The sequence below is a fragment of the Camellia sinensis genome, chromosome 12, assembly GCF_055761805.1.
Source record: "Camellia sinensis isolate YWXY chromosome 12, ASM5576180v1, whole genome shotgun sequence".
NCBI lineage: Eukaryota > Viridiplantae > Streptophyta > Magnoliopsida > Ericales > Theaceae > Camellia > Camellia sinensis.
In genome coordinates, this window is record NC_138972.1 from 139,593,841 (window position 1) to 139,617,704 (window position 23,864).

The 23,864-nt window shown below is 39.3% G+C and overlaps 1 protein-coding gene across 3 annotated transcripts; it reads right to left on the minus strand.

Annotated features, from left to right (window-relative positions):
• Positions 1–666: 666 nt before the first annotated feature.
• LOC114300251 (uncharacterized) lies at positions 667–22,371 on the minus strand. Of its 3 annotated transcripts, none has more exons than XR_003642617.2 (2): positions 22,174–22,371; positions 667–1,233 (listed from the first exon to the last, which is right to left on the minus strand). XR_003642617.2 is itself a non-coding variant. In XM_082900023.1 (2 exons), exon 2 carries the CDS (start codon positions 16,831–16,833, stop codon positions 15,880–15,882), a length of 954 nt encoding a protein of 317 aa, XP_082756149.1. In that variant the 5' UTR covers positions 16,834–20,192; positions 22,174–22,371; the 3' UTR covers positions 13,712–15,879. The 3 variants fall into 3 exon arrangements, 2 of the variants coding, with proteins under 2 accessions (XP_082756149.1, XP_082756150.1); XM_082900023.1 differs by lacking the exon at positions 667–1,233 and adding an exon at positions 13,712–20,192; XM_082900024.1 differs by lacking the exon at positions 667–1,233 and adding an exon at positions 13,712–20,104 and having other exon boundaries at positions 22,174–22,237.
• Positions 22,372–23,864: the final 1,493 nt, after the last annotated feature.

Here is a 23,864-nt window from a genome sequence, read left to right on the forward strand (position 1 = left end):
ATGGAAAGGTCAATAATGAGCACCCCACTCACCCGATCAAAGATCGACCTTTACTAATTATGATGTGATTCTTATGTATAGTATATGTTCTTATTTTATTTTTAACATACAAGTATAGACTAATTTCACTAGAAGTTGGAACGTTTGATTTCATGTTTATTTTGAAAAAGTGTTTTAAATATGTACCACTTGAAAAAATGATCTCATATATATACATTAAATCAAAGTATCCCAATTTCAGTGAATAGCATTCATCCACAGGCATTCAAGCAGTTTAACAATTAAGCATTTAGCCTCATGGTAGTATGTTTGATACGACAACAATCACACTTATGCAATATGCTAAAGCATAAAAACTTATCTCGTACTCCAAGCCAAAAAAGGAACTAGTTAGAAAAATGCATGATCCTAACTATGTAATATGGCTAATGCAACACATACAATATGCAATTAATAAGCTCGGCTACTAGCATGGCATGCGAGTCAATTCAAGGCATGTGATAGCGCATGTATTCAAGTAAAGAGTTTGAATTTGACATTTGAATAATATGATGAGCCAAACTTTTATGCATGCAATTCAAGTGGATGCAAACATGTGTATGCTAAATTAAACATGATGTCCTTAAACTAACCATCATAAGCTAGTAAATAAAAGGAAGAAAGATGTGGGGTTGGAAGACATACACATTATTACATATTTGTCCTCGCGAAGGAGGGTTCGAATGTCCAAGTGTTCGAACAAATAAATATTACAAATCCGAATGAATAATAATGAAAAGGGGTTGTCTAATTTATTACAACAAATAATATGTAATGATCGCGCGATGCTCCTCAGGAATTACTCTATCTGCCCTGTTGAGATTTGTTCTATTTCACCTTATCATTGCTTTCGACCAAAAGTGTATTGTTTGCATTTTATTGGAGCCTTGCTGACCCAAAACAAGACTTAGTCGAGCCCCAAATAAATCCAAGCATACCTTGTTTTCTTTGCGGAAATCTTCTCTTTTTTTTTTTTTTTTTTTTTTGTGCCTGAGGTGAAACAGTGAAAACATGCAGACAGGGTATTCCTGGCCATATTTGTCTCTTCTACTCTTCTCTATAATGGAAAATACTCAAGAGAGGAGCGAACTCGGTTCCCAAACCATCTATGGTTGCAAGTTGATTTGTCAGATGATTTTGGACACGATAAGACAAAGATCAATATATGTAATGCATAACCACCACCCCTCCCTCCTATCATGAAGCAAATTCAAGAAGAGAAGTAGAGACGTTTCAAGATTCATCAAAACATTATGGACTAATGTAAGACAAGCCTTGACACAATAAACTCGGTATAATGTCCGACCGAATTCAATTGATCATATTGGTTCTTTATGTTGGTTGATTCATTTGAAGTTCAATTTTATTAGCCTCTTTTATATTACCTTTCCTTTTCTTTAATTCATTAAGTCCACGGTGATATTTACATCCACTAAGTCCGAAATGCAATAAAGGAAAATAAGTGTTGACTTAACCCAAGGAAATAAACCTTATTTTCTTCGGAGGAAATTACAAAGGACGAGTCAAACTTATTTACAAGCGATATGGGATTTCAAGTCAAACTCAAGATGTGCAACAAGGACTAGTCAAACTCAAAAGAGTGATAATGACTTAGATAAACCCACAGTGAGCGATAATGACTTGAAATCCAAACTTGATAATAAGTGATAATGACACTTTCCTTGGTGATTTTCAGGGGTCAATCAATCCCTTAAAAGTAGACACACTGGTGATAAAAAGAATTGAAAAATAAATGATTGTACTTTAATATAAGAAAGTTTTATACCTTTGGTAGTGAACCTCCGAAGAGATTAAACCATTAAGCATGAGGAAGTTTTATGCCTTTGGTGGTGAACCTCTTAAGAGATTAAATCATTAAGCATGAGAAAAGTTTATTTCTTATACTTGACCCACAATATTAATTTTTCACAAATTTTTAATCAAAATAATCGAATAATGGAGGGAGGTTGCAGAGGTGATTATGCAAAGTTGATTAATTGGTTAATATAACACAAACATAATATGTAAACAAACTTATTGAAATAAATTAAACAACCCCCTAAATAGCATAAAATAGTGCTGAAATTAAGCTAACAAAGGTGAACAACTATGCATAGATTAAAGCTAGTAAACAAGTTTAAGGAAGGGTGGCTAACCCCTCCACTTTTGGGACTTCTAAACCATATTTTACCCTTTGAAAATAGTCAAAAAACAGTCTATAAAATAAGAAAAAGAGAGGAAAAGAGTAAGTGAGAAGTAAGGAAAAAGATGCAAAATTGTACATTTGAAAGAGAGGTAAGCTCTTAATTAACAAACTTGATTCCGACACCCTTAAGTTTCTAGAATGGATGAACTCCATAGTTTACAAACTCTCTCTTGATCACCCTCAAGTGTAAAAAGTCTGTTCTCAAATCCTCAGTAGCTATGGAAGTTTGGAAGTATTTTGGCTCAAGGTTAATATGTAGACAAAATTACTATCCTTTCTCTCAAACTCTCTTGAATCATTCCTTCATCTAAAACCAAAAACCCCTGTTTTTAATGAAAACTCTCTCTTTTAATTAAAAACCTCCATTGAATCAATTCATTTGAATCAAAATGTTTTTTTCTTCCTTCCTCCCCGGGAGCCTCTCTCTTCTATTGATTTATATAGGCAACAAACAATATATATAATAATATAAATCTAATAATATATATATATATATATATATATATATATGCAAAGTTATGCAAAGTTTGATTTGGATGTCGGCTGCCGACATCAAAACAATTTTATTATTATTATATTTTTTTGTAATAATATAAATCTAATAATATATAATATATATATATATATATTATAATTAATGGTATCAACCTATTTAATGGTTTATAATATAATATATATATATATATATATATATATATATATATATATATATATATATATAAGCAAAGTTATGCAAAGTTTGATTTGGATGTCGGCTACCGACATCAAAATAATTTTTTTATTATTATATTTTTTTATTATATATAATATAATATATAAAATATCTTAAATATATAATATATACCAATTTATATAAAAACGCCAAAAACATGAACAAACACATAAAATTATGCAAAATGATGAAATACTAAACTAATGAAATATTTAGTAGTTTAAAACAATTTGGCCAAAATGGTGATGGTTGGGATTAAAATTCAAATTCCATCTCTCTTACTGAGGATTCTGTGAGAAACATATTTTAATTCTCATCATCGAGTAATCAAAAGAAAGTGCCCAAGTCTTGGGGTTGGTCAAAATGGGTGTCTACAGTTGCCCCTCTTTGACAGAACTCGGAGTCATAAAATGACGTGAGTGAATGTCAAAGCCCGAAGACGACCCATTTGACGAGGTCGTAAAACTTTGGGCAAAGAAACAAATATGCAAATAATTGGTTGAACTCGAGGGTTGCCTACGTATCCCTTTGCAAGGAATCAAACCTGCATAGTTCAGGGACAGAATGCAAGTGATATGCACTTGAAAGTTGGACTCACACGATTCGCGAAGCCGACTATTTGAAAACTTATGATCATGTAATGAAGATGCAAAGCAATAACAGATGCAACATATGAATGGGCAGCTTCAAGCTTAAAATCAATACATCTAAAACATATTCTAACCACGCCAAAATGCGGGACAAGGAAAGAAAACACCGCTTAGGGTTGCGTTTCACGCATCCTGAGAAATCAAGAAATGAAAATCACTCGGGGTTGCGCTCATGCGTATCGAGATAGAGGTAAAACACGCCCAGGCTTGCGATTTACGCATCCTGAGATATTCTAATCATGCTGAAATCATGAGAAGGGGAGAAAAACCGCTCGGGCTCGCACTTCATGCGTCCCGAGATGAAATACCCCCAGGCTCACAGTTCATGCATCCAGAGATACTCTAATCACTCTAAAATCGTGAGAACAGGAGAAAAACCGCTCGGGCTCGCGCTTCATGCGTCCCGAGATGAAATAAGCCCAGGCTCGTGATTTGCGCGTCCTGAGATACAAGAAAAATTGCTCGGGCTCGTGTTTCACACGTCCCGAGATGAAATACGCCCAGGCTCGCGATTCACACGTCCTGAGATACAAAAAAAAATCGCTCGGGCTTGTGTTTCACACGTCCCGAGATACAACCCGCCCAGGACAGCGCTACGCGTCCTAAGATACAAAAAAAATTGCTCGGGCTCGTGTTTCACACGTCCCGAGATACAACCCACCGAGGGCCGTACTTCACTCATCCTGAGATACAAGAAAAATTGCTCGGGCTCGTGTTTCACACGTCTCGAGATACAACCCACCTAGGGTCGCGCTTCACGCGTCCTGAGATACAAGAAAATTGTCCGGGCTCATGTTTCACGCATCTTGAGATACAAGAAAAACCGCTCTGGCTCGTGTTTTACACATCCCAAGATACAACCCGCCCAAGGCTGCGCTTCACGCGTCTTACGATACAGGAAAAACCTCTCGGGCTCGTGTTTCACACGTCCTGAGATACAACCCGCCCAAGGCCGCGCTTCACATGTCCTAAGATACAAGAAAAACCGCTCAGGCTCGTGTTTTATACGTCCTGAGATAAAACCCGCCCAGGGTCGTGCTTCACGCGTCCTGAGATAAAGACAAACCGCTCGGGCTCGCGCTTTACGCATCCCGAGATAAAACACACCCAAGTTCGCGGTTCACGCGTCCTGAAATAAAGACAAACTGCTCGGGCTCGCGCTTCACGCGTCCCGAGATAAAACACGTCCAGGCTCACGGTTCACGCGTTCTGAGATAAAGACAAACCGCTTGGGCTCGTGCTTCATGCGTCCTGAGATAAAACACGCCCAGGCTCGCGATTCACGCGTCCTAAGATAAATACAAACCGCTCGAACTCGCATTTCAAGCATCCCAAGATAAAACACACCCAGGCTCGCGGTTTACGCGTCCTGAGATAAAGAGAAAGGTACGAGACTATACCACAAATACACAATTGTAATGAAAGTGTGCGCTAGATGCACAAAGTGAATGAGTGCGATAGATGCAAGTGTGATAGATGCACAAAATGAATGAGGAAAGATGGTGTGAACACCAGGTGCACCTGATGTTTTTTAACCAAGTGAATCAACAACCTAACATGTCACACACGAAAAGAGGAAAGATGGTGTGAACACTAGGCGCACCTAATTGTTTTTTTTTTTTTTTTTTTTTTTTACCCAAGGAAACTCGAAATTCTAACGTGTCTCAAGTGAAAAGAGGATGGGGTGGTGTGAACAACAGGCGCACCTGCTGTTTTTAACCAAGGAAACAATCCTAACGCGCCTCACGCGATAGGAGAAAATGTGGACTTGAGATCCAAACGCGTCTCATGCAAGAGGAGGAATAGTAAACTGGAGATCCAAACGCGTCTCACGTGAAAGGAGGAATAGTGAACGAATCCAAACGCATCTCACGCGAGAGGAGGAATAGTGAACGAATCCAAACGTGTCTCACACGAGAGGATAAATAGTGAATAAATCCAAACGCGTCTCACGTGAGAAGATAAATAGTGGTGTAACCAACAAACGTGCACAACCATATCTCATGCGGAAGGGAGGGTTATAACCGGGGAAAATGTTACATCCTAACACGTTTCACGTGAAAGAAGCAAAGGTGGATTCGAAGTCCAAACGCGTCTAACGCGAGCAGAAGAAGGTATGGTAGAATGACTTTTTTGCTGACAAGGGGTTATCTCTACATGTAGAAGCCACTGATGCCGCTTTTCTTCCTGATCATATTCACAACTTTTCCTATTCTCCAATAGGGTGACAGACTAAGTTAGTTCAGTATCCAGGATTGAGGCGCATACAAGCTACCTCAACCTATGGGGCTGCCATACAGATTTCAAGCCGATGATACACCTCTAGGTATTTAAACCAGACTTTAATCTCGAAAATTCCAAACCTTTGCGTTCTAGGCATCGCCATTCGAACTCTAGTTTCCACCGTCACAGTTGGTCTCCATTAACTCATTACAAACACAGCCAAGGTAATACACACAAATATTTACATATATAGAAAAAATATACATAGATATGTACATATGGTATATATGTACATATATAAACAAAATACGTACAGTTATATGCATACAGTATATATACATATGCAAACATGCATATACAGACATATATACGATATATACGGATATATCCACAGATATATACGGATAAACATGCAAAAAGAAAGGAAAAACACAAAATGGATGGACATGGGATACAGGGTTTCGAACCCCTAACCTCAAGCTTGTCCCTTGGTCCCTCAACCACTGAGCCAAACCACTAAACCCAAGTCACTCTTATGACCAAATGTTCAAACAAATATATATGCATAGATATGAGACATACACGAAACCAAAACAAAAAAAAAAAAAAAGAAACATTTGTTGTGGGGTTCGAACGCCTGACTTCGGGCTCAGCCTTTCAGTCTTCAACCACTGAGCCACACCACTGAACGCAAGCCACTCTTGTGACCAAATGTTCAAACAAATATATATATTACATAGCTATACAATATATATGCATACGTGCATACACAACTCTCCCGCGTCTCTCTCTTTTTAATAACCGCGTCTGACACGCAGCCTACTTTTGTGTCACTGGCCGACAAAAGCAGGCCTCGAATGACGCTCTCATCGGCTCTCTCCCTCTTTGTCTTCTTCTCTTCAACCTTCTTCTTAATCAGTTTTCCCCATCTTCTTCTTCATCACTGATTTCTCCTTCTTCATCACTCACCACTCTTATTCTTCTCACTCACCTCTGTTTCTTTTTCCTAATTGAGAGACAAACTTCTTCATCGAGAGACAGAATAGAGAAGGCCAAACCTCAGTCTATTCTCTGTTTTTACTCTGAAACTCATTTTCTTTACACCTCTTACCTCTAATCCATGGCTTCCTCGTCCTGTCCCCTCACTCTATTTCCGGACTTGAACAATCCCATAAACTCTTCTGGACTGAGTGCCCCTGCTGCTTCTCTTCCTAACCTTCCTGTGTTGTCGATTGAGCAAATAATGGCCGCTTAATTCGACATATAAGCCAACCACTTTACATTGAGGTCCTGCATGGAGACAGTGGCGGCGGTCACTAACTTGTCTCACCGACTGCAAACCAGGACGAGTGAAGTACACCAGGTCAACGCCCAACTCTCCCTACTCCAGTGCATGTACAAAGATGTGCGAGCAGAGATTTGTGCACTGAAGGCCGAGAACAAGGAGCTGAAACAGTAGGCCACCTCCATGGCCCGATTTGGAGCACCTTCTTACTTCGCATTTAACAGTCGGCGAGGAGTCGAATCTCTCAGCGGAAGCGCTGGGTCAGGGCCTTCGAGGGTCATTCAAGACGACAAAAAGAGGAAAAGCTCGGCAGGAGAGCCGAGTAAGTGAAGTCGGCACGCAGCCGTCACTAGAAACAAAACAAGAGATCTCTCTCTTTTTTTTTTCCTTTTTTTTTTTTTTGTATTTTTGGGTTTGTTGTTGTATATATGTTTGTACAAATTTGATCAGGGTGAATCCCTGATATTAATAAAATGAGTTTGTCTCCCTCTTTTTTTGTTTTTATTTTTGTGCAAATCCAAATAACAAATCCGAAAAATGGACACAAAATGGACACAAAACATACAAAACTCGATAAAATGAACACAAAAATAGACACAAAATGGACACAAAATAGAGCAACACCAATCGATCACCTGGTCATCGCTCATCAGAAAAGCATCGCCGGCGAAAATTACTGTGCATTTTCCGGCGATACAAACTCGATAGCACGAGTACAGGACAGAATACCAACATACGAAATAATGAACAACTTATGATTTATCGGAACAAAATGAAACCAAAATTCCTCCTTTTTTTTGTTGTAGTTTAAACACTAGTTTCAAATAGACTCATGATCGGGGTTGGACCCACCAATTTATGAAAGAAAAGTTTTTTTTTTATGATGTCCTCGCAAAATGAGTGATGAATAGCATGTGATGAATAATAGCATTGTACACGACTTCAAACTGTGAATACCTGCTCTTGCATTCGTTCTTGAATCGGATAACGACCCACATCAAGACAAATATGTAAATTACAACTCAATAACAGGAAAACGAAATGAAAACAACTCGAAAATACTGAAAGACACTTGGTACAAACGAAACAGTACTTAAAACATAGCCACGATATGCTAGAACAAAGGGCCAGACTTTGCTGTATCTGCACTGGTCTGGGCCACCACCTAGACCCGGACGGGCCTAAAAAAGAGGTCGGTCAGTGTTGTCTAGCTGTCATGCATTGCTCCTTCTAAAACTCAATAAATGGTGCTCCCATGTTGTTTATATTTTTCTCTCAAGATGGAGATGCCGCTCATCAATAGGCTCCGAGACTGGATAGCAACTTTGAATGGCTCGAAAAAGATGAATTTTCGCAGTTTTGGCCTCAACGTCTTTTTTCCTTTGAGCTGTACTTCGCTTTGCTTTCCATTCCTCCATGCTGCAGTTCGATATTGGAACCTGGTCACACATGTATTTCACTTTGAATCATAAGAGATGTGTCCAACACTCAAAGAATTTCAAGCACTGATGGAATCTCGACATGGCAAAGCAATCATGCCTCAACCCTGTTTTGGCCATGCCCAAGCTTTGGGATGGAAGTGTAGATTATCAGTGCACGAGGCTCGGTCTTTGGCATATGATAGGGAGCTAGACATCTCGGGTTTAGTTCATCGGTTTTCCGTTATTGGAGATAGGAGTGACCATCTTTGGCGCAACCACTAACAACATGCTCTCTGTTTATGCCTATTTGCGCAATTCCCAATTGCCCCTAGTTATGGCGGAGCTAGTATCCAGTTGATCGAAGTGGCCTAATGCCTGAAAGAAGGTAAGAGTTGTATTGGTTTGGCACTGGCTGAAACCTTGATGGACCTGGATGCTATTCATCGGCGGGAAACCACCAAGTTTGCAAGAAGTCCACTACTTCTCCAGGTATGATTTCCGACCCTTCTGATTTATGATTCTAATATCACTCAACACTTAAACTCTGTTTTTCTCTCAAAACCCCCTCTTTACTTTTCTCTCAACGTATATCTCTCTATTCTTTAATCTTTCTTATTTTTTATCATGTCCTAGGTATGGTTCATGGACAAACTAAAAGTAGTAGGCCCTTGCCCTAAGTAGTCGGCTCGAGCTTACTCCTTTCGCCAATAGCTAGTGGATTTCTCGAATGAGGGATGGTGGTACCATTGGATGTGCCACAAGTCCGCTGTTAACATTGCCTGGCGTTGCCCCTGGTTTGATCTGCCCGAGATGAGCTACAGCATGACTCGACAACCTGGCATTCGGCTAATTAGCTTGACACACTGTGTGCTCTACTTTCCGTTCCGATTCAGGAGTCAGTTTGGACATGACTAGACCGGCCCAGAATAAGGGGTAGAGTACCTAGTTTCATTCCCAATCTGAGGTTCACAATTGGCTAGATATCCCACTGCGTGAAGGACGAGAGAACTTCTGGCTCCTACCCCTAGTTTCATTTGTGCCCTTTTCTCGCGAGTGCCTGACTTGGCTCGAAGATGAGGCACAAACAGAGCCCACTTTAGCATCAGAGGCTTCCACAAGCACAAGCAGGGGACGTAGGAACACCTGACTCATCTATGCCCTAGTTTATTTGCTTTGATCTTTACTTTTCAAGTTTTCTTTTGCATGTAATAAAAGCAATTTTGATTTGTATCGAGAGTTAGAGAACTTTGTATTGAAATCAATGAAATTAGAGTTGTGAACACTGAAAGTTTTCTTTTTGGTCGAAAAATGGTCTAAGTTGTAAAAAGATTAATTTGAACATAATCAACTTTTATCAAAACTTTTCAAAACCATTTTCGATAAGGATCAACCCTGAATCCAAAGATGTAAAATTGCCCCTTGATTGAATAACTCTGCTAAGCATTGTAACCAGTTCTTCTCTCAGAGTAAGGATCATAACCGAACTTTTGGATAAAGAATAGACGAAGATGACTTGATCAACATATGGACAGGACAGTTGAGTTGGAGGTGTTTACGACCGGACTTCAGGATGAAGTTGCCTACATATCCCGAAGATGGGAATCAGACCTTATGTAATTTGGTTCGGGTTCACTCGAGTATTGACTCTCTCCTTTTACGCTCTAACTTTTGCCAAAGTTTCCCTTTAGGGTTTTCAACCTTGCGAGCTTAATTTTTTGTAATTTCTAATTTTTTTCATGCTCTAACTTTTGTCTAGGTTGCCCTTTCGAGTTTTCAGCCTAGCGAGCCTCTCAAGGGTAATATTTCTTCAACTTGTCCATGTTGATTGGTTGTGAAAATTCCAAGCCGTCTAGGTCTATGAGAATGACTTCTCCTCCTGAGAAGATAGACTTGATGATGTAAGGACCAGTCCAATTGGGTCTGAACTTGCCCCTATGGTGATGGATGAGAGTTCGGTTACCTTTGAGCACTAGATCTCCTTCCTTGAGATTCCTAGACTTAACCTTCTTGTTAAAAGCCTTAGCAATTCTGCGTTGGTAGCCCTAGACATGATACAATGCCTTCAGCCTTCTCTCATCAAATAACATTAACTCCTTAAATCTACTCTGTTGCCAGTCGGCCTCTGCTATCTGACACTCAGCCATAACCTGAAGTGATGGTACTTCAATTTCAATTGGTAGAACAGCTTCCATGCCATAAACAAGAGAATAAGGAGTTGCCCCTGTAGACGTCCGGATTGAAGTTCTATAGTCCCAGAGTGCGAATGGCAATTTATCTGGCCAGTCCCTATAGGTTTCCACCATCTTCTGCAAAATTTTCTTGATGTTCTTGTTCGCAGCCTCAACAGCTCCATTAGTCTGCGACTTATAAGTTGATGACTTGTGAAAAGCCAAGAGTAGATCTATCACCTCTTTCTTGAAGTGTGAGCCGTTATCCGATATGATCTCATTCGGAACCCCACACCGGCAAATGATATTGTTTTTGATGAACTTAGCCACATGTGATGCTTTCAATACTGCATAGGACTGTGCTTCCACCCACTTTGTAAAGTAGTTGATCGCTACCAGAATGTATTCATGCCCATTCAACCCTTTTGTTGTGACTGCGCTGATAACATCAATTCCCCAAACTGAGAAAGGCCAGGGTGAAGTCATGTTGTATAGTTTTGATGGCGGGATATTCATGCGATTAGTGTGAATTTGGCATTTGTGGCATCGCTGAACAAAACCAATACAATCCTCCTCCATAGTGGACCAATAATAACCTTGCCTGAGAATCTTTTGGGCTAACATCACTCCGTTCATGTGCATTCCATACTCTCCTCCATGGATGGCCTCCATTAGGCGCTTTGATTCCTCTTCTTCGACACACAACTTGTGCATTCCTAGATGACCTCTTTTATACAATTTACCTCCACAGATGATAAATTGGACGGCCATTCGTCGTATTCCTCTTTTATCTTTGGTATTTGCCCCTGGCGGATAAACCTCCTTTTCCAAGAAGTTCCAGATATCGTAGTACCAAGGGTTCTTGTCTTGCGCTTCATCTATTGCGACGATAGTTTTATAGGCCGGCGTGTACTTCTACTCAATGATAATCAGACGCATCCAGACTCAAAGTGGAATGTCTACCATAGAAGACAGAGTTGCTAAAGCATCAGCAAACCTGTTGTTCTCTCTCAGTAGATGCGTGAAAGTCAGCTTTTCAAACCTAGGAATCAGAACATCCAGGGTCTGGTGATAAACCTTCATCTTTTCTTCTTTGACTTTCCAGTCTCTATTTGCTTGAGACACAACTAGGTTCAAGTCCCCAATAACATCTAACATTTTTGCCCCTAGTTCTAGGGTAGCTTCTAAACCAACGATACACGCTTCATATTCTCCTTCATTATTAGACATCTTGAATCAAAGTTTGAAGGCTAAAGGTATATGGGCGTCGTTGGGTGCTATCAGCAACACACCGATCCCATAACCATACTGATTAGATGCTCCGTCAAAGTACATTGTCCAAGTCTCCTCTTCAACATACAGAATGGCCTCATCCGGGAACAAGTATTCTACTGCCTCATCTTCTTCTACCGGGTGGTCAGCTAGGAATTCCGCTATAGCTCTTCCCTTGATCGACTTGCGAGTGACATATTTGAGATCAAATTCGGAGAGAAGAAGCAACCAATGGGCTAGCTTACCCGTAAGCGCCGATTTCTCAAAGAGATATTTGATGGGATCTAATCTTGAAACTAGGATTACAGAGTGAGCTAATAAGTAGTGTCTCAACTTGCAGGTAGCCCATACCAAGGCTAGGCAAGCTTTCTCTAATGGAGTATAGTGGGTCTCATACTACATCATCTTCTTGCTCAAGTAGTAGATGGCCTTCTCCACCCTATATTTAGATTCCTGAGCAAGCATGTATCCCATAGTTGTGTCTGTTATTGACAGATACAGAATCAAAGGCTTTCCCGGCTCTAACGGCGATAACACAAGCGGATTCTGGAGGTACTGTTTGACCTGCTCAAAGGCAAATTGACATCTAACGTCCCATCGAAATTTCTTTCCTTTCTCCAGGAGACCAAATAGTGGTTCATAAGTCAAGGTTAATTTAGAGATAAACTGTCTTATGAATTGCACTTTACCTAGAAAGCCTCGCACCTCTTTTTCAGTCCTCGGTGGTGGCATTTCCAAGATGGCCTTGATCTTGGACGGATCAACTTCGATTCCCCTCTGTGTGATCAGAAAGCCCAGCATTTTTCCTATTGTTACGCCGAAGGTGCATTTCTGCGGGTTTAACCTCAATCTGTATTCCCTGATCCAGTGAAAGAATTTTTCCAGAGTGGTGTAGTGGCCCTCTCAGTCTTTGGACTTGACTATCATGTCGTCTACATACACTTCGACCTCTTTGTGGATCATATCATGTAGAATGGTGGTTGCAGCCCTCTGATAGGTAGCCCCGGCATTTTTCAATCCAAATGGCATTACCTTGTAGCAGTAGGTTCCCCACGGTGTAGTAAATGCAGTTTTCTCTCTATCCTCGAGAGCTATCAGAATCTGGCTATACTCGAAAAACCCATCCATGAAGGAAAAGAATGCATGGCCCGCAGTGAAGTTTACCAACTCATCAATATGTGGTAGAGGAAAGTCATCTTTTGGACTGGCTTTGTTTAAGTCCTGGAAGTCTACACACACCTGGATTTTACCATCCTTTTTTGGCACTGGGACGATGTTGGCCAACCAAGTTAGATACTTAGATACTAGCAAGAACCCTGCATCAATATGCATGGTGACCTCTTCCTTAATCTTCAAAGCCCAATCCAGGTGGATTCTACGCAGCTTTTGCTTGGCAAGTCGGGCCTCAAGGTCAAGAGGGATCCGATGCTGTACAATCTCAGGATCGATTCCAGGCATGTCTTCATAGGACCACGCAAAAACATCTTTGAAATCTTTTAATGAAGTGACTAAGTGTTCGTGTTCCTCCGAAGACAACATGGACCCGATCTGGACCATGCGTGGATCCTTCTCAGTACCCACATTAATGGCAATGATTTCATCAATACAGGGTTTAGTACACCTCTCCTCTTCTCGATTAATCAAGATTTTCAAAGCCAGAGGAATTTCTTCCTCTTCGTTTTCGTTAAAAGTTTGAAATTCTTGGTCAATGCAATAAATAAGTGGCACGAAGAAGTACTCAAAAACGACAAAGTTCTCATTCATAAGGTCCAGCTCTTTAGTTATAACAGACTCAAAAGCAAAAGAAAAGGAAGACCTAGACAGGACTTTGGCATCCGAGTTACCACCCCGGGAATGCCAGACTCAGACTTCTTAAATTGACTGGAATCTGATCCCGACTCCACAAACTCTGTGGAATCAGATCCTAGTCCATTATCCGATTCAGAAATGGAAAAGTAGCCTTTCTCCAGTTGCCAGGTAAGCGTTGGTGCCCTTGATGCATCCAATATGCCACTAGTTGGGTTTACGCCCGGTTTTTCCCCGATCACGGAGACAGTAAAGTCATCCCTCAAGTTTTTTAGGTTGGTCGTAGGATCTGTTAGGAGACATGCTAGTGTTGCCCCTATTCCAAGCTCGCTGTTGTTCGAGTTACTTTCCATGCTTTTGTCAGCTTCAGTATTTGGTTCAGTCTTTTCATCTGCATCATTGTCTTGCAACTGCAGGTCAAAGAAGATTTCGAACCTGGGAACACGCTGATAAGTGAAATTCACCCAGGGCTCAGGGAAAGTCGCAAAAGGGGAAATCTTCTCCCTCCCGGACAAAGCGGCCATTTAGTGTCCCCTGAATCAGCTTGTGGACAAGTTCATAGTGTTTCCTAGCCTACTTGGCCTTGGCTCTGCCTCTAACTTCTTCTCTTTTCCTGATCCAGTCTTCTTTGGTGGGCACACAGCCCTAACCAAAGGCATGTGGATTATGCGGCACATCGGCCAATGCTGCAACGCCCTTTTGGCCATTTCTTCCAAGTTCCATTCCCACATACTGGAGTTTATTCATGACATAGATTGATTGGGTGCTGACATACATGCCCTCGTCAGCGGCTAAGATATTCTGTATTACTCGGGGCTCAGCCAAAGTGAACCCTGAGAGGAATAGATCCTCCTCGCCATGAATGATCTCCATCACTGGTGTAGTTATTTCCAGCGGGAGATGAATATATGAGTTCCCCAAGACTATTGCCACCCCTTTCCCGTGGGGGTATTTCAACATTTGGTGGAGGGTGGAAGAGACAGTTTTCACAAGATGTAGCCAGGGCCTTTCTAATAGTACGTTGAAGATGACCGGCACATCCAGGACATGGAACTCGACATCTTGTTGAGCTGGACCCACCTAAACTCTGATCTGCACCGTGCTAATAACTTCCCTGCTTATATTATCATATACCTAAATCACCTGGGCTGTAGGCACAAAATCCGCCGGTTTAAGGCCAATGGCATAGGCTGTGCGGGAAGGATAGACATTGATTGTCGAACCGGTGTCTATCAACACTACTAGCACCCATTTCCCTCTACACTCAACAGATATATACAAGGGTTTGTTGTGTGTTGAGCCTTTTGGCGGTAGTTCCTTATCAGAGAAGGTTAAGGTTGGGCTAGCGCCACCTGGGAAAACCAATCCCACAAGCTGTTCAGGGGTAGTGTCAATGGACAACTTGGCCTTGTCCATTGCTGATAGTACTGCCTGTCGATGCACCCGGGAGGCCATAAGCAGACCCCAGATTGAAATATCGGCTTGAATCTTCTTCAACTACTTCAACACAGCCTCTTCTTCTGATTGCTTCTCTTTTTGCTTCTCAATCTCCTTATCTTTCCCAGATACCTCAGCCTGATCTAAGTGCAGTGGCTTGAAATACCGCTCGCTCCTTGTCATGTGGTCGATCTCTTCTACGTACCAGGTATTGTCGAGAAGGTCCTCACCCCAATCTTCATCGGTGTGAGCCAAATGTAAGTCGTCGTCATCCCACCAAACTCCTTCGGCAATCGACAAATAGTTGTCCGGCTCTGTTCGGATTATCTTTGCATCACCAATATCCCCCACGGGGTATTGAGCCATTACAGCTTTCTGGTTGTCTTCACTTCTCTCTCATGCAAACTGTTTCAATGCAGCTTCATGTTCTTTGTCCACAATACTTGTTATGCCCAGTACTTGAACTGAAGTTTCCATATCGATTTTTGTTGGTAATATCCCCCTTTCATTGGCCATTCCGACCACCCCAGTAATTCTTGCTTCCTTTTCCTTTGGTTTTGTTTCAATTTTTTCATCATTGTCTTGCTCGTCACTAAGCCATCCAGAGTTGTCCATTGATCCATGCAAATCAAACCAAGCAATCCGCACATTCCTTTGATCTTATTCATCAAAGAACTTCAAGTTGTCTAGATCCTCCTCTAACTCTGCCAAATCATCCAAATCTTGGTATGGGCCACCTGTTCTAACCACATTTACCTCCACTGCTGTTGGCAATACCAATTCCGGTTTGATTTGAACAATCAGCACGATATAGCAGCTTGGATCATACATTCCCCCAGACAAGTCCTTGGAACTCTCCAGTAGCAAACTCGTACCTTCCTCCAAGGTCGACTTCCTGTTTACTGTAAGTGTCACCACAAGTTTAGGTTGGTGGTTGGATGGATGGTTAGACGTGTCCATCATGCACAGATCTGTGCTTTCTGGAATGAACAACGTTGGTTTTGGAAGATGGAATGGGGTAATATATATACTGGGGTCATACGGGATGGCCAGTGTATGGATTAGATTTAGGTTTCGAGATGGCGGGACTTGATTATGAGTTGGTAGTGGGTTAGTAGTTGTATTTGGTTTCTCTGGTGGTGCTATCACCTTGTTGTCGATGAGGTCTTGAATCTCATAACACAGTCGGAAGCATTGGTCAGTATCATGACCATGTTGTTGGTGAAATGCACAGTATTTGGCTAGATTGTGTTTGGGTGGAAAAGGATCAAGCAGTGAGCGAGACTCTAATGGTTTGAGGTGCCCCTTTTTTATCAGTACCTTTATGGCTTGAGATAGAGTCATGTAGAGTTGGGTGAATGTCCTATAGGATCGGACAGGGTTGGCTGATGCTTGTGGAACTGTATTAGCAAAGGGATTTGCGGTATTAGTTGTGGCGACAACACTTATATCTGGTCTTGTAGTTGTGCTACCAGTGGCAGCATTAGAACTACGAACAAAAGGCCTCTTGACCTGCTCTCTCTCATCTGCAAGTAACCCCTGTTTCATAGCGTCTTCAATTTGAACCCCTATTTTATGGAGTTCCAAAAATGTAGATATCGGGATGACAATCATCTTTTATAACAGCTTGCCTTGGAGATTATGGACTACCATTCTTATCTGGTCTTTCTCTAAAGGCCTTGTGGTCATCATTGAAGCCTTAGCCCTCCACCTTGTTACAAAGTCCGAGAAGCCTTCATTGGGCTCCTAGCGCATTGCCTCAAGGTCACGAGTTGTGATCTCGATTTGTGTGTTATATGAGTATTGTGCGATGAAGGCCTCAGCCATTTCCTCCCAATTCTGTTTAACAGAATCCTCCAACTTTACATACTAGATGGATGCTATTCCCGACAAGGTCTGGTCGAAGAGAGATAACTTTTGAAGCCTGGTCAGGCCCATTGGCCTCAAGATGTCTAAGAATAGACACAAATGAACCATGGGATCTCCGGAGCCATTGAATCAATCAATATGTGGTATCTTGAACCGATCTGGCAAGGTTACTACTGAGTCGGTATACCCATCTTCGATGTTGGGGATTGAGGTAACACCCTGTGCTTTCTTGAAAAGCTTCTCTAGCTTGTTGATTTTAAGCATAGTTGTGTCAACTTCAAATTCAAATGGAGCCTCGACTTGGTACACAGGTGCCTTGGAGGCTTGTGGTGGGATTGGGTCTACTGGAATGCCCTGATTCTCAGCTTGGGCATTAGCAGTATGGACTGGGGCTGCAGGTATTGGGATGCCCATAGGAGATGCATGAGATGCAGAAGCCACTGCCGGTTGTGTTTGTTGTTGATGTAGTTGGTTTATCATTTCAGCTTGGTGGGTTGCAACTTCAACTTGGTGAGCAGCATCTTGCTGCATGGTTTCAACTATTGGTTGGAGATGTCGGATCAAGTCCTCCATACTGACTGCAGGGTACTGAGTCATCTGACCAGGCGGGTGATTTCTTGCTAGCCTAGATGTAAAAGACTGTCCCTGACTTGATGCATGTGAGATAAGGGGTGACTGCTGAAAAGACCGAACCCATGAACTCTACATGACTCTTCTTTGTCTTGTAATCGGTGGGAGTGAAACAAACACTGGTTGTCCCCTAACAAGATCTCCGACTTTGTAAAGCCTTCTAACACGGGTCCAGAATACTTGAGGGATATTCGAAGTTTCTGAAGCTATGGTGTTAAACTACCTAGCAAAAGGAATAAAGCAAAAAGAAAGCAGTAATCAGAAACCGCACAGCACCTCAGCTCAGATGTTTATCAATACAGATGTAATCAAAGCTGTAGGACTGTACTCCACACTGAATTCTGCCACCCAAAACAAAGACCAAACTTGCAACTGAAATGCACATTCATGTACAGTTTCACTGTAAAGCACATACCAGTTAAGTGAGAGCCAAAACACCCCTATGAAGGGATAGGGTTACCTTGTCCTAATTTCGTCAGGAACTAGGTTTCACTATTTCAAACAAAGCGGTTTTATACAATCTTGAATTTCAGGTGAGCATCCTGTCCTAGTTTGGAAAAGTCACTATAGCTTCACTATATGCAACTAGGTCGAATGGTCAAAAAGGGTACCTCAGGAAGACTACCTAATATACCTCTCACACCTAACACCAAGAAGTGAAAGGGGGATCAAATGGTACAGTGGTAGTCTCGATCCAAGAGTTGTGTTCCTATCGTGGCAGAGCCCGCAACCGGTCAGCCTTTTGGCAAGCCTTTTGGGCGAGCCTCCGGCAAACCGTTCAGGAATAGCAGATGGCAAACACAGTGACTTAGGCGCACCAATGCAAATGCAATGCAAAGAAAAATATAAATGTAGATAAAACTTCACATCATGAATTTCAAGTCAAGTTCTCTATTTTCCCCAGCAGAGTCGCCAGAAACTGTAACTCGGCTTTCCGCGCTCCCTTTTGGAAGAATAAAATAGCCCCTACAGTTCGAACTCCACTTGTGTTGGTTCTGAATCTGATTTCACAAGTGCAATGTGAAACAGTGAAAACACGAAAAGAGTCCAAATCCGGCAATTGCTTTTGGAAAATTGATGTTTTGAATCAAATGCCAAAAATGGACTGCTTTGCTAGATATCAGAGTCGCCACCTAAATATTTATTTTGGAAAATTTAGGAAACCCGTGACTCGTGCCAAAGGCCAACAGTCCGTCGTTACCAAAGTGTCTTGGTTCGGGAACTTAGGTATGAGAGGGGAAGGTTAATAATGAGCACCCCACTCACCCGATCAAAGATCGGCCTCTACTAATTATGATGTGATTCTTATGTGCAGTATATGTTCTTATTTTATTTTTAACATACAAGTATAGACTAATTTCATTAGAAGTTGGAACGTTTGATTTCATGTTTGTTTTGAAAAAGTGTTTTAAGTATGTACGACTTGAAAAAATGATCTCATATATATACATTAAATCAAAGTATCCCAATTTCAATGAATAGCCTTCATCCACAGGCATTCAAGCAGTTTAACAATTAAGCATTTAGCCTCATGGTAGTATGTTTGATACGACAGCAATCACACTTATGCAATATACTAAAGCATAAAAACTTACATCGTACTCTAAGCCAAAAAATGAACTAGTTAGAAAAATACATCATCCTACCTATGTAATATGGCTAATGCAACACATACAATATGCAATTAATAAGCTCGGCTACTAGCATGGCATGCGAGTCAATTCAAGGCATGTAATAGCGCATGTATTCAAGTAAAGAGTTTGAATTTGACATTTGAATAATATGATGAACCAAACTTTTATGCATGCAATACAAGTGGATGCAAACATGAGTATGCTAAATTAAACATGATGTCCTTAAACTAAACATCATAAGCTGGTAAATAAAAGGAAGAAAGACGTGGGGTTGGAAGACATTCATATTATTTCATATTTGTCCTCACGAAGGAGGGTCTCAATGTCCAAGTGTCCGAATAAATAAATATAACAAATCCAAATGAATAATAATGAAAAGGGGATGTCTAATTTATTACAACAAATAATATGTAATGATCGCGTGATGCTCCTCAGGAATTACTCTGTCTGTCTTGTTGAGATTTGTTTGGTTTCACCTTATCATTGCTTTCAACCAAAAGTGTATTGTTTGCATTTTATTGGAGCCTTGCCGACCCAAAACAAGACTTAGTCGAGCCCTAAATAAATCCAAGCATACCTTGTTTTCTTTGCGGAAATCTATTTTTATTTATTTATTTATTTATTTATTTTTTTGTGCCTGAGGTGAAACAGTGAAAACATGCAGACAGGGTATTCCTAGCCATATTTGTGTCTTCTACTCTTCTCTATCATGGAAAATACTCAAGAAGGAGCGAACTCGGTTCCCAAACCATCTATGGTTGCAAGTTGATTTGCAAGGTGATTTTGGACACGATAGGACAAAGATCAATAAATGTAATGCATAACGACCACCCCTCCCTCCTATCATGAAGCAAATTCAAGAAGGGAAGCAGAGACGCTTCAAGATTCATCAAAACATTATGGACTAATGTAAGACAAGCCTTGACACAATAAACTCGTATAACGTCCGACTGAATTCAATCAATCATATTGGTTCTTTATGTTGGTTGATTCATTTTAAGTTCAATTTTATTAGCCTCTTTTATATTACCTTTCATTTTCTTTAATCCATTAAGTCCACGGTGATATTTACATCCACTAAGTCCGAAATGCAATAAAGGAAAATAAGTGTCGACTTAACCCGAGGAAATAAACCTTATTTTCTTCGGAGGAAATTACAAAGGACGAATCAAACTTATTTACAAGTGATAAGGGATTTCAAGTCAAACTCAAGATGCGCAACAAGGACTAGTCAAACTCAAAAGAGTGATAATCACTTAGATAAACCCACAGTGAGCGATAATGACTTGAAATCCAAACTTAATAATAAGTGATAATGACACTTTCCTTGGTGATTTCCATGAGTCAATTAATCCCTTAAAAGTAGACACACTGGTGATAAAAAGAACTGAAAAATAAATGATTGTACTTTAATATAAAAAAGTTTTTATACTTTTGGTAATGAACCTCCGAAGAGATTAAACCATTAAGCATGAGGGAGTTTTATGCCTTTGGTAGTGAACCTCTTAAGAGATTAAACCATTAAGCATGAGAAAAGTTTCTTTCTTATACTTGAACCACAATCTTAATTTTTCACAACTTTTTAATCAAAATAATCGAATAATGGAGGGAGGTTGCAGAGGTGATCATGCAAAGTTAATTAATTAGTTAATATAATACAAACATAATATGCAAAACAAATTTATTGAAATAAATTAAACAACCCCCTAAATAGCATAAAATAGTGCTGAAATTAAGCTAACAAAGGTGAACAACTATGAATAGATTAAAACTAGTAAACAAGTTTAAGGAATATTGGCTAACCCCTCCACTTTTGGGACTTCTAAACCATATTTTAGCCTCTGAAAATAGTCCAAAAACATTCCAAAAACAGCCCCAAAACAGTGTATAAAACAAGAAAAAGAGAGGAAAAGAGTAAGTGAGAAGTAAGGAAAAAGATGCAAAATTGTACATTTGAAAGAGAGATAAGCTCTTAATTAACAAACTTGATTCCAACACCCTTAAGTTTGTAGAAAGGATGAACTCCTTAATTAACAAACTTGTCCGACCTCTAGATACATACCCGCACCTGACACCCATACCCGACACCCGTACCCGAGTCCATGTAACATAGAGGCCAACAAAGAATCAAATGTCTACAGTTTTGGCATTGTTGCTTTGGAAATTGCCTGTGGAAGAAAGCCTATTGACCCCATGGTTAAAGACGGTTTGAGAGCTCTATGGAAGAGGAAATGTTCTCGAAGCAGTAGATGCGAAACTCGAGGCATATCACCCAGATCACAATTGCAAGCCTTCAATAAGGCAAGCAATTCAAGTTCTTAATTTGGAAGCTCCATTGCCTAGCCTACCACCAAACATTCCTATGCCAACTTACTTGAAGCATAAAACCAATTAAAAATAATTGCAGGCCTTCAAAATGATTGATATGGGCAAATAATATGTTTTCACAAATTAGAGCACAACAAAAATTAGAGATTTCCATTGAAGAACCAAACCAATTAGAAATGGCAACAAGCATAGAATTATAATTGATTTATTGCATACCCATATAAGCATTTATACAACAATAAATTGAATTCATGGAAAGAACAACACAACACAAATAGGGCAATAACTATAATTAGGGCTAAATTGAGGGCAACAACAAAAACAGTAAAAAGTCATAATTAAATTAACAGTGCTAATAAATTATGGCAAAAATTAGGGCAAAGTGAAAAAATTAATGCAACAACTATAGTCTTCCATTAAAATTTGATCAAACAAATAAAAAGAGAGAAGAAGAAGAAGAAGAAGAAGAAGAAGAAGAAGAAGAAGAACTCACGTTGTCGAAGTCGGACCAATGTTTGTTTTATTGTTAGAGTCGGTTTTTCACTTCGAGGATGAGAGAGAAGAGAAGACATCGACAATATGAATTGATACATGTATAGGTCTGAAATCTCTTTTTGGACCCCTCATAATGGGCCTTTGGGCCTTTTGTGTTTAGCACTATAATAGACTAACGAATTTGGAGGCCCAAAGACAAGCCTTTGTTGTTTGTGCTCAAGGCCCGCATAACTACCGATGTAATGAATAAGTTATACCATTGATCTATATAATATTTTTTGAATTTTACTTTGGTTTTTTTAGGATGAATTACACTAACAGTCCCTATAATTTGAGTCTTGTATCATTTTTGATCTTTAATTTTTCAATTATGACACATTTGACTATAAATTTTGAATCTTATTCTAAATAAGGACAATTAAAAATACCATCGCTCAATTTCAAGAGAAAAATTGTCAATTTAATAAAATATAAACTAATTTGATAAAAATAAATGCCAAAAATATTTTTAAATTTTTAAAAATAATTTCTACCCACTAAAGATAAAATTATGTAAAATTAATAAATCTTTTAATCATTTATTTATTTACTAAATTAATTTTTATTATATGTTTGGATGATGATCATGTAATGGGTGGTTATTTTTATTTTCATTAAATTAGTTTCTATTTTTCAAAAGTCAAATATGACGAAAACTTTAATATCATTATTAAACCAATCTATTAAATCAAAAAAATCAAAACTAAAAACATTTCATATATTAAATATATCTATTACACATTAAAAGCATAACAACCGCCCATTACATAATCATCATCCAAACACATAATAAAAATTAATTTAGTAAAATAAATAAATAAATGTCTAAAAGATTTATCAATTTTACATAATTTTATCTTTGGTGGGTAGAAATTATTTTTAAAAATTCAAAAATATTTTTATGATATTTATTTTTGTCAAATTAGTTTATATTTTATCAAATTGACGACTTTTCCCTTAAAATTGAGCAATGGTATCTTCAATTGACCTTATTTGGAACAAGATTCAAAATTCATAATCAAATGTGTCACAATTAAAAAGTCAAGGATCAAAGTGACACGAGTCTTAAACTATAAGAACTGTTATAATTCACCATCCTTTTTAATATTGTGTCCTTTGAATTTCATTTTATTTCCTTTAACTTTGTGTTTTATCTTCGTTCCCTTTATATATTTTGTTATTGCGTCGCATTATAAATAGACTAGTGTATGCCTATACCTAAAGGTACGGTGTAATTAATGATGAGATTAAATATAATTGAAAATGAAATTATTAAATTAAAATGTAATTTATCAAATTCGTTACTAAAAATTTGAGGTCAAAATATAAATATAGATCCGGTTTCAACTTTCAAAATGAAGTTTGTAAAATTACCTAGATAAAAATGCACCAAATAAAATTAAAGTAAAAACTGGAAAAAAAAAGTAATTTATTGTAAGAATATGTCTCGTGGTCTTTGTCACTAAGGTGGGTAAAAAAGTTTTGTTGAAAAAAAAAAAAAAAATTCTTTTTCTAGTCTTGAAACAAATCACGTCATCCTCATTATCTCTTTTATCTCTCTCACTTGCCTTATGAAAAGATTACATTTTAACTCAATTTTTGAATTCAAATTTGTCGAACCGAAATAAAAAAACATTTTCCAAAATTACT